The sequence below is a fragment of the Nicotiana sylvestris genome, chromosome 7 (assembly GCF_000393655.2).
Source record: "Nicotiana sylvestris chromosome 7, ASM39365v2, whole genome shotgun sequence".
NCBI lineage: Eukaryota > Viridiplantae > Streptophyta > Magnoliopsida > Solanales > Solanaceae > Nicotiana > Nicotiana sylvestris.
The window spans coordinates 82502927-82514578 of NC_091063.1; the positions used below are offsets into that span (position 1 = coordinate 82502927).

The 11652-nt window shown below is 35.9% G+C and overlaps 2 protein-coding genes across 3 annotated transcripts; one reads left to right on the plus strand and one right to left on the minus strand.

The window, feature by feature from the left end:
- The first annotated feature begins 1098 nt into the window (after positions 1-1098).
- LOC104216655 (transcription initiation factor TFIID subunit 6-like) lies at positions 1099-5491 on the plus strand. 2 transcript variants are annotated; one of them, XM_009766767.2, is made up of 12 exons: positions 1099-1310; positions 1436-1522; positions 1935-2036; positions 2132-2240; positions 2552-2655; positions 2737-2874; positions 2957-3052; positions 3458-3582; positions 3849-3981; positions 4074-4199; positions 4353-4464; positions 5008-5491. In XM_009766767.2, exons 1-12 carry the CDS (start codon positions 1185-1187, stop codon positions 5391-5393), a joined length of 1644 nt encoding a protein of 547 aa, XP_009765069.1. In that variant the 5' UTR covers positions 1099-1184; the 3' UTR covers positions 5394-5491. The 2 variants fall into 2 exon arrangements, with proteins under 2 accessions (XP_009765069.1, XP_009765070.1); XM_009766768.2 differs by having other exon boundaries at positions 2957-3007.
- Positions 5492-6111: 620 nt separating this feature from the next.
- Positions 6112-10948, minus strand: LOC104216654 (cell division protein FtsZ homolog 1, chloroplastic-like). Its single transcript, XM_009766766.2, has 6 exons — positions 10612-10948; positions 9340-9439; positions 8776-9005; positions 7477-7644; positions 6771-7004; positions 6112-6651 (listed from the first exon to the last, which is right to left on the minus strand). The coding sequence occupies exons 1-6, from the start codon at positions 10852-10854 to the stop codon at positions 6385-6387; spliced, it is 1242 nt and encodes a 413-aa protein (XP_009765068.1). The 5' UTR covers positions 10855-10948; the 3' UTR covers positions 6112-6384.
- Between the last annotated feature and the right edge of the window lie 704 nt (positions 10949-11652).

Here is an 11652-nt window from a genome sequence, read left to right on the forward strand (position 1 = left end):
TTAGTACTCTTTCATTCTAATGAACTTAAGGCGTGTAATGGAAACACCATTACATTGCATTAGCTGATTAGTTAATTTACACTTGCATAGCATATTTTACAAGTTTTTGCTTGGTTGTCTATTGTTATGGATTAATAGTCCTAAATGCAAGCAAACTCAATTATTTTGTCGGTCTTGAGCTGAAATTAGTTCATGTTGTCCTCAGCTGAAGCTCTTGGTTCTATTGCATCCAGTAACAATCTTTAAAAAATCAATATTTTTATAATGACACTTACTCTCAAATGTAGTCCCTGATAATTGATTTGATATGGTGGAGCATGTATCCAATTACAATAACAAGATACTAAAGTGAGCATGGATCTTTTATTTAAAGTATTCTTATTGAATATTCTGTCAATTGTTCTTGACTATAATTTTTCACGTTTTTTTCTATAATATAATTAAAGAATTATGGAGGTAAAGTTACTTTGGCTTTTCTGGTGATTGGTGTTGCAAGAACTACTATAATGTTGTTTATATATTACATCCATATTATTTTCAACAATTTAGGAACAATTAATGTTTTCCTATTAACTCTCACATTACATTAACTTGCATAGTGTACAAGCGGGCCACTAAAGTATCAAGGTGTCTAAAATTAGATTCTAAAATGAGATTCATATCAAGGCGGACCACTAATTTTTTTGGCAATCCATCTGCTATCATTACGGCAATGCGTTAGGTAACAAATGCAGCCATACTTTCTATTTTGATAGGAAAGATACAATAAGTTTATAAAATTTATTCTTATATTTTATTTGTGATTATATTTTTCGTTTTAATTTGGTCATTTACAGGGAGGTTTGATTATATGTTCCAAAAAATAATAGCATTTCCATATTCTTTTGTATCTACCGTCTTTTCCAACATATATTTTCTTATAAAAAATTCTTATATTTATTATTCTCTGCACAAGGCGGGGTACGGATACTAATACTAGTAATAAGCGGACGAATAGATAAAACTCAAAGCTAACTGACTTTAACGAAATTAAATTTGCGAATAATAAATTAACTAAATTTTATTGTGAACACACGGTTAATTGTTTTACTTATTTGTTCCACTTGGTGTTTTCTTCCACCTTTCTTTGCTCCGGCATATCCCCTCGACCCTACGTCTGAAATTGTCACTGAAACAGCATAGAAATGAGCATAGTGCCGAAAGAGACAATAGAAGTGATAGCACAGAGCATAGGAATAAGCAATTTATCACCGGATGTCTTGCCTGCTCTCGCCGCCGATGTCGAGTACCGTATTCGTGAAATTATGCAGGTGAAGCTCGCATTAATTTATATTCTAGATTTTGCTGTTCCTGATTAGTTTGAGAACATAAATGCTGTGATTTTTATAGTGGTTATCGCGCACTTTATGTTAATTTGAATAATTCGATAATGTAGGAGGCTATTAAATGTATGCGCCATTCGAAAAGGACTACTTTATCTACTGATGATGTCGATTCTGCACTCACTTTAAGAAATGTGGAGGTACGTACCTCTTCTCTCCCTTACAACTCTATTGCTCATTGCCTGAGGCATATCCAGGTGTGTAAAGTATGTGGAGTATCACTGAACTCACATATTATTGAGGCGGATCCAGGATTTGAACTTTATGGTTCTGGATTGTAGGACAACAACCTCAAGTGCGAGTAACTTGGTTCTGAATTTAATATTTCTATACATTTAGTGAGTTTCTGTTTGGGCCAAATGCCGAACCCCTATGTTAAACCCTAATGTACATTCCTGGGCTGCGGCCCCTAATGTACATCCGGTGGTGCTCATTGGCGTGGTTCGGATGTAATGTGTCATTGCCCTTGCCTAGTCCTTTTTGGTTTCTTGAAACTGTCTGTTCTCAATCTCATTGATGTTGTTTCCCTTTATGTCGGTGTGCCTTGGGCAGCCAATATATGGTTTTGCTTCAGGAGATCCCTTGCGGTTCAGGAGAGCTGCTGGGCATAAGGATTTGTTCTATATCGAAGAGAAGGATGTAGAATTCAAAGATGTAAGAAATTTTGGATATCTTAGGTCCCTTACCAGCTTTACCCTTTAGATTACTTTAAGTCATGCTTATGGTAAGTTTCTCTTATTGTGTTTTAGGTGATCGAAGCACCTTTGCCGAAAGCACCATTAGATACTGCTCTTTTTGCTCACTGGTTAGCTATAGAAGGGGTACAGCCTGCTATTCCTGAAAACCCTCCACTTGAAGGTTCGTCTTTTACAATAACTTTAGCAGCAATTAGCTTGTGTAGACATGTCAACATACATAGGTGATGGTTTGTCCAATTATCTGTTGATTGCTACCCGTTGTATTATCAAATGTGATATTGATTCTCATTCCCTTAATTGTCCTGGTTTTTAATTTCTTTGTCTTCCCTGTGGCTGTAAAGAAATGGAAGAAGATAGCAATGAAACAGAACCAATTAAAATATGTATCTACAGATGATATTTTACATGTTGAGACCTACTCTTGTCAAAAAATATTTTATACTTGTGACTGATAGATTAATATCATGGCAGCACTTGCTCCGCCCGCTGATAACCGAAAGTCCGAGTATAAGGAGGATGGAGTTCCTGTTGATCTTAAAATACCTGTTAAGCATGTCTTATCCCGTGAGCTTCAGGTACAACTATACTAATATGGTTGTGTCATGTTTGCTCATCCTATATGATTCTATCCTTATGCATCTTTGGTTGTTTTGCAGCTTTATTATGACAAGATTACAGAACTTACCGTGAATAAATCTAACTCCCCTCTCTTTAAGGAAGCTCTAGCAAGCTTAGCAACAGACCCTGGGCTTCATCCTTTAGTTCCTTACTTCACTTATTTTGTTGCTGATGAGGTAAGTCTAAGATTCAAGTTCAGCAATGTAATATTTGTAAGTCACAGATAAATGATCTAATGATACTACTGTTTTATGTCAGGTTGCACGGAATTTGAATAATTTTGATCTCCTTTTTGCTTTGATGAGGCTGGTCTGGAGCCTTCTTCAGAATTCTCATTTACATATTGAACCTTATGTGGGTCTAGCTGATACATCAGTACCATTTGCTTCAATTTATTTATCCCTTAATTTATTCCAGGAATGCACGATAAAATTTTATAATCTGTCTTTAAAAAGCTGGTTATCCTTGATGACCGTGTTTAAATTTTTTTTAATGATATTTATTCCTTTATTTTTTTTCTAAGGAGATGCCAAATAAAACAATAAGCAGATGTCCATAAAAAAAAGAGATGGAGTCCGCTTTCATGGACAATATTAGATTTTCTTTATTCTGAATAAGTTCTTAAATTACTTTGTTCATTAAATTGGTGTCTTTTACATAATTGGAAAATTGGTTTGGGCTTAATTCTGCAACTTTTACTTTGGGTCTGAATGATGTTCCCATAGTTGCATCTGATGATTTTCTTGTTTATCTTTCCAGCTGCACCAGTCGATGCCATCTGTAATGACATGCCTTGTTGCAAAAAGGTTGGGGAATAAATTCTCTGATAACCATTGGCAACTTAGGGACTTCACAGCAAAGTTGGTTGCTTTAATATGCAGGCGGTAGGGATCTCTTTATTCAGTCATTCTCTTGGTTTTGTTTCATCAAAGGCTAAAAAGGCATGCATCTCCTCTGATGTCTACTATTATTATTGGGTTCCAGCGGAAGAGGGTGGTTTATATCTGTATAATTGTTGACACATGTAAATCATTTCGTAATCTGCTCGAATGACGGTGCTTAGCAATTGCTGATCTTTTACTCCCATGATATTGGTTAATCTCCATATTATCAATTGGAACTGTGTTGCTCACAAGTTAAAGCTGTGCAGCTATGGTCATGTGTATCACAGTCTCCAGCCACGTATTACGAAGACTTTGCTGCATGCTTATCTTGACCCAACTAAGGCACTGCCCCAGCATTATGGAGCAATTCAAGGGCTAGCAGCTCTTGGATCTGGTGTGGTATTTCCTTGATATCCCTGTATTTTATTTTCATCTTTTTATTATTTATAAATTTTAAGCTGCAACCTGTGATGTTTATGAATTTTGTGTAGGTTCGCCTACTTGTGCTGCCGAATCTTGAGGCTTATTTGCGATTGCTGGAGCCTGAAATGCAGCTTGAGAAACAAAAAAATGAAATGAAGAGACATGAAGCTTGGCGTGTATATGGAGCCTTGATGGTGACTTGTTTGCAATGCTCTAAGAGTTTTTCATATCAATTTGTCATCTTAATTCTTTGTAATGTTTTATGTTGCCTAACATGAATTTTGGCTTTTAGGATTAATGTTCTGCTTCACTGATAAAAACTCTTCCAACTGTGTTTTCGTTCACAGTCCGCTGCAGGTCTATGCATGTATGAGCATTTCAAGATGCTTCCTGCATCTCTATCTCCATCGAATTGGATATTCCTGAAGAATAAATGTAAAGTCGCAACAACATTGTCAAGTAGGTAGCCATCCTTTGCTACAGTCAATAACTACAACTTTTAATCATTCAGGTTTTTTGAAGTTGTAGTATTAAGTTGTCCACTAAGCATGTCTTTCTGCCTTTACTGTCCCTAAAAATGGTCTTGGGAATGATATGTTTTGTCAAACAGATCTGTGGATTTATATTTTGTTTCCGTATCAGATTGCCATCGTTTTGTGGGATAACGTGGAAATTTTATGCTAAATTTCAGAGCACAAGCATTTTCCTGTCTGAAACACATTTGAATGATTTTTTAGTGTTTTCACGTAGTATATAGATACTCCGTACTAATTAGTAACTCAGTAACCCCTTATATATCTTAAAGCATTTACTGTGCAGAAATATAATTTTGTGCAAGTCTGTATCTCCCTATAAGCTTTTGCATTGTTGGTTCTGCCGTGCTTTCTTGGAAGTCCTCTTCCATGGATGTCTTCTGGCTCCAATTGCTAAGCAATGCTAAACGTTATCTTTGTCATCCTTGGTTATAATGCACTTTTTGAATGCCTCTTTATAATTGTCTAGATAAACGCAAAGCGAGCATGGACGACATGATCTCACAGCCCCCACCCAAGAAATTAATGACAGATGGTCCCGCAAGTCCAATGTTATCAAGTTCTTTGCCAGTAGGCATACAAGGAGCTATTGGTGGAAATGCCACAACCCTGGGTGTTACAGATGCGAGTTTATCATCAGGGCCACAAGGCTTGCAAAATGAGAATGCGAACAATGGGATGAGATCCAGCAGAAGGGAGATTGCTGGTGGGAAAATCCAAAAAGCACCAGCTGCTTTTGGTCAGGCCTCAAAGAAGGATATGGATGCAGCAAATTTGTTGCCACCTCTATTTGAATATTTTGGTGACAATATGTTATTCTTTGCACCTTCACCTGAGTTGTCATTCTTTTTGTGATCATCTTGTAGTGGCTGTAATAGGAAGGCAGGTTGCATAAATGAATGGCAACTGTGATTGTTCACGTTTATGAGTAATATACTTATAGTGTTCTAATATGTACTGCATCTTTCCCTTTTTGACCCCATACCTTAAATGCGATTCCCGTAGAAATATGAAATGTGCAAGCATAATGCTTTACAATTTTACATCATGCGTCTCTATTCAAAAAAGTGTGCGTATGTCCTCAATTTACTGATTAGTTTGATATTTTGCCAACCCCTTAGGAGAAGTGTTTTAGTTGAGTTGCCGTTATCATTCTCTCTGTGCCGTACCCTGTATAGCTAGATTGCAATAACTATTTGGATTGTTGAATTAGGCTTGCAAAAAAAAAAAAAAAAAAAAAGGAAACTTGGATGTTCTAGAATTTTCCCTGAAATGGTCAATACCTTGGGGTTTGTTTGGTTTGAGAATGGGATTAGGCTGTTACTTGACCAAGTTATACTGAAGGAAATACAATTATACAAGATCTATAATACTTGTTGAGTTGTACCATGCGTGGTACATATACGGTATAATAAATGTTTTTAGATATTCAGACGATCTCATACCAACAAATTGATATAAACTCCAGCAGGGTGATTTTTGCCAAACTGCGCAGCGAATAGTCATAAACTATGAAGGTCTATGCATAATTAAGAGATACTAAGCATGTAAGAACAAACTTTTCCAACCAAAGTGGCTAATTTACGAGTCTCATGTTCATTAGAGAGGAAATCAACAGGTAACGAAATTTTACAGGCAAAAACGTGCTGTACAGGCAAATCATAAGAGAGCACAGCAGAGTGTGAATGTGATGCATTTGATAAGAATCATCACTATGTCTACAGCCAAATGCAAACACCAATCAGCAGAACATGTAAATACAAAGAAAGTTATAAAAAAAAAATTACAAAAAAAAAAAAAAGAGTGAGAAAAGAGAAATGAAGCCGTAACAAACTATATAAAGGAGCTAAAAGAACAGCCTCCGAGTAGGTGTTCGTGATGTTGTCGAAGGCGAGGTTGATGACCTCAGGGTAACAGGTGATGCCATGCTTTCTTGGATTACTGGGCCCTTATCAGCAAGCTTTGCACCTCGTGGGTCAGAGAGAAGAGTCTTCTGAAAAGACTGGGTAAAACCAGTTGCAATTATGGTCAAGTGTATTTCGCCATTGTAGCGCTCATCCACAACAGCACCAAATATGATGTTAGCGGAGGGATCAGCCAGACTGGTAACAACCTGTGAGAAATATTGCCAGCATTTCAGCATTACAAATATCATTCTCATTTTCCAAACAGAGCTGAAGGTTTCTTTAATATTTCTGGGGAAGAAAGAAAGAAAACAACACTCATCATCACCTGAGACACCCTATTCACTTCCTGCAAAGTTATGTCTTTTCCTCCTGTAATGTTATATACTACCCCAGTTGCAGATTGAATAGACGATCCAATTAGAGGGGCAAGAGTTGCTTGTTCGGCTGCTTCTTCAGCACGGTTCTTGCTTGATGAAACCCCAACTCCAAGCATAGCAGTTCCAGAATCTTTCATCACTGCCTTTACATCGGCAAAATCCACATTTACAAGCCCAGGTATCTGCAAATAGAAGGACCACTTCATAATTTATCCGGATTTATAGCACATAATACGATAACGTCTATAACATGCTAAGTTGCAAATACGTAGATTACCAGTCCTGTTTTAATCGGAAAAGCTCTTTTCTGAAGCCATTCATGAGAAATTAAACGAACATAACCTCTGCAATATTTTATTTAATACAGAAAAAGTCCATCATAGTAGATTCGTTAAGACAGTGAAGCAACTGGATGGTAGTTCATTACTCTTGAACCTTTTTGCATTTAACGTCCAGTCCCAGAAAATGCTATGTTGATTAGAAAAACAAGTACGCCTCTTTTTTATGCCAGCGCGTGTTCGCAAGTGTTTTTTTTGAGAATTTAGTAAAGTAACTAAAACCAGTACGATGACGTTATACATTTGTATAACACAACAAAGAATTTCAGTATATCATTAAAAGAGAGATATACTGGATTTCGACAAAGGAACTCACAGTAATTATATCGGAAATTCCTTGGACACCTTGACGTAATACATCATCAGCAAGAAGAAAAGCATCTTGAAGTGGTGTCTGCTCATCAGCAATATCTAGCAGACGGTCATTGGGAATTACTATAAGGGTATCGACATTTTTCTGAAGTTTTTCAATTGCTTCCAGAGCCTGTCGGTCAATAAGTTAAAATTAGAAACATGAAAGGATATGGATGATAGGAGCATAAAACATAGCCATGGAAACAATTTTTTTTTAATGATAAGGAACATAGGATATTGGCGCAGAAAAGAAAATCAGCCAGTTAGAAAAGTCAGAATCATGTTCAGGTTTAGGCATATGAACACTTTTGCCTTAGAGAGCAATCCATTTCCTTTAGATCCATCAAGGGCCAAATGTTTTTCAGCGCTTCCAGTTATTATAATACCCAGGTTAAGCGCATAATGGGATTAAAATGAGGCATAGAGAAAAGGTTTAGTTTTGTTGGTACAATTACATTTTTTTATAGATGAAGTTTTGTTGGTACAATTACATTAGCTATGGTGTTTGCCAAGAGTCTTATAATTTGTTTAGATATTGGTATGTTGGTAGAAAGGAAGAGAATCTACAACATAATATGATTCTCTACAAACGATACCTAATCTACAGAAAGTTCCTATGGTCATCCTTCTACGAGTGAGATACTGAAGACTAATCATCCTAAGGCTGAGGCAGAGGTGTATTCGAAGGACCATATTTTGGGAGTCATTTAATAGTGAAGGAAATATTCCCATACACCTAAGCATGACAGCTATCTAACATATGTTTGAAGCTTTATTATGTTCCCTCTAGATGTCTAGAGTTCATCAATGTTAGCTTAAGTTTGACGCTTTATACAATATGAGTTTCCTTACGCATCTCAATATTTCATCCCTAAACTTGCAACCGTACAACTCAATACTATGTTCATTTCCTAACTTCATCCTTACCTCACTCCCTTTCACATCAAGCATGTTTCACTAATCAACAGAAATTGAAAATGCATTTTCATAAAAGATTTGCACCTCTAAGTGGAAATGTCCCGTTTTTGGACAGTGATGCAGCCAGTTAAACCAGAACTAGAAAAAAAATAGCCTTTCCAATTGCTTATTCTTTATTTTATAGCAATTTCTTCCGTTGTGAAATAAATATTCCTCCCTTTTTATGCTGGGACATCCTAACATGCTTTAACATTTTCTAGTTGTTGTGAAATGAAAAATCCCCAAAAAGTCTAGGAAAAAGAAGCAAAATTCTATTCTCCAAGGAGCTGAAAATGGCACCTGCCTGCACGGATCTTTTGCGTCCTTCAAAGCTGAATGGGTATGTGACAACACCAACAGTCAAATAGCCTGCTTCTTTTGCTATTTGAGCCACAACAGGAGCAGCACCAGATCCTGTACCTCCACCCATTCCTGCTGTTATGAACACCATATCTGAACCTTTTAGAGAATTTGCAATGGCTTCCTTCGACTCCTCTGCTGCCTGTTCCCCTAAAAGAGGATTGCCACCAGTACCTGCATTTCAAGAAGCAACTTAAGTAACAAATCATTACATCAAATAAAGAAAGAGTTAACTAGCTTATCAAGAAGCATAAAAGTGTTTAACAAGTTAGACTGTTAAACACAAGCCTCAAAATCAATAGCAAAACAAGAAGCATCCACATCTAGATCAACATGTGACTCCAGGTGATGCCATATAGATAAAGTAATACTATGTCATTTTAAATAGTCAGGATAGAGTATAACTGTCTTGATGTTAGCTTCCGCCGAAGTTATTTTAACATGGTTGAGATTGAAAATATAAAAAAACTAGTACAATGTTTGATTAATGAAACAGAAGAATGCTAACCAAGCCCACGAGTCAGAAGCTCTCCAATTTGAAGTGGATTTTCAGCAGCAGACTGCAGCAGTGCTTGAGCATCCGTGTTTATAGCATAGAAGTCAACACCCTAGTTTTGGACATGCAACAATGAGATTCATCATGTGAAATGAAGGGATGGGATCATGACATAGGTGCCCCAACTAATTCTCACTAAAAGAAAGCAAACTGGAGGATGATAACGACCAGATCAAACAAACAAGTAAGGAGATTTCTAGCTTTTCTTCGTGACACGGATTTGTAAACCAAGCCAATGATAATACATATGCAACTTTGTGAATTAGATAGCAATGACAAGAGAATAAGGGAGTCAATACAATGTCCAAAAAATTTCACTTGAGGTTACAGAGAATCCAAGTGTAACTACTTGGTTGCTAAGAGACAAAAAGAAATCTCAGGTCAAACGAACGAAGACGATTGATTTTGAGTTCCTGTGTTCTAAAGTAACCACAGGGACAAAGCGTAGAACATGATCTCAAGTCATGTTTTCGCCATTCTTGGATAAATCCTATAAAACATAGAGCCGTTATCATTTCTTCATTTTCTTTTATACCCAAGAAATCCCGAGGACCAATGGCTGCGTATGGTTCAAACCTCGGTGGATAATGGGCCCTCCCCTTGACTTCTCCACTTAAATACCTTCCAAAAACAAATTAATGAAGCTGGAAACGCAATTTGTTGTATTCTGGAGCAGGTAACAGTCATATTCTGAAGGTTGATAATTTAAAATTCTTCTTCATATAAAGTACTCCATCAAAAATAAAAATAAAAACTAAAAAGTGACTAGAACTTCAGAATAATTAGAATTATCAAAATTCATAACTTGTATAACAGTTAAAATAAGATCAAAATGATAAGGAAGAAAATGCTCGCTACCACATTGGTTACTCAGTCCATACAACAATGCAATTTGGTGAAACATAGTCCAAATTTTCTTTTTCTTTTTATTTTCATTTCTGTCCTCAAAAATACTTCTGGGGTCTAATTGCTAGCTAATTTGAAAAGAGTTGCTTAAATTAGGTACATACAAGAAGAGCAAATAATAAAAAATAAAAAAAAGCATTCCAAGACCCTTTTTTTATATACTGGACATGAGAAAGGAACAAAAATTTTGAAATTACATAAAAAGGGGGAGTGCAAGACTCAAAATTTATATATACGGGTAGCACAGAAGACACAAATAAGAAAGAATTTTGAAAAACACAAAAAGGGATAAAAAGAAAAGAAAAAGGGATAAAGAACCTGTAAGCCACTGCCAATCATACGGTTAACGGCATTGTTACCACCGCCACCGACGCCGATAACCTTAATCTTAGCAGAATCAAAAGGAGTAAATGAACTTGAAATGCTGAAACGTTGAGGTTTACATAAGCTTTTCCGGCGAGCTTTGGTGAAGCAGCATTGTTTAGGAATAAAGGAAGAGTGGTAAAAAGCAAAGGAAGGAGAAGAAGCTGCTATCTCTGCTGGGTTTGAGATGGTGGCCATTGCTGTTTCTGCTCTCTCTGTCTGTTTGGTTTACACCAAAAATATCTGGCAAACAAAACAAATTCAAGAGAGGTTGGGGTAGTGTTGTTTTTAGGGTTTTAGAACAAATAAATATTTTGTTTTACTCCTCTCTCTATGGTACACTTATATATCTCTTCTTTTTTAATTTTTCTCCTTTTATTGTTATTATATTTTTGGCCCTTTTCTTTTGACACACAATGTATTTTTACTGTTTTTTTATTTATTATTTTGAGCGAAGAGTCTATCAAAAATTATTTTATTAATAAGAATACGCACTACGCTTTTCAAACCTCACTTGTAAGATTTCAATGCTTGATGTTGTTTTTAATAAAGGTAGTGTGGGTAAGTTGTAGGACTATTTTATCAAGTACACTATATGTTACTATTTTTATACATGTTGAAATTTGTAAACTCAAATATAATTAGTTTTTATTCTTCTCTTTATTAATTAGGTCAAATGCTTTTATGAAAGCTTTTTCGCAATTATTTTAGTAATGAGCTAACTTCTCAACCCTTTTCACTTAAATACTAAATTTCTGTCGACAATAATATCATCACATGTTGCGCTCTTATCTATAAAACAAAGCTCTTAAATATTAAGGGTGTACATAGATCGGGTTGGTTCGAATTTTTCAATTACCAATCCAAACCAATTATATTGGGTTATTAAATCTAAAAACCAAACCAAACCAATAAAAGTCGTATACTTTAATCTTGATTTTTCTCGGGTTTTTCGATTTTTCAGGTTTTTTCGAATTTTTTTCATTAAGTCTTCAT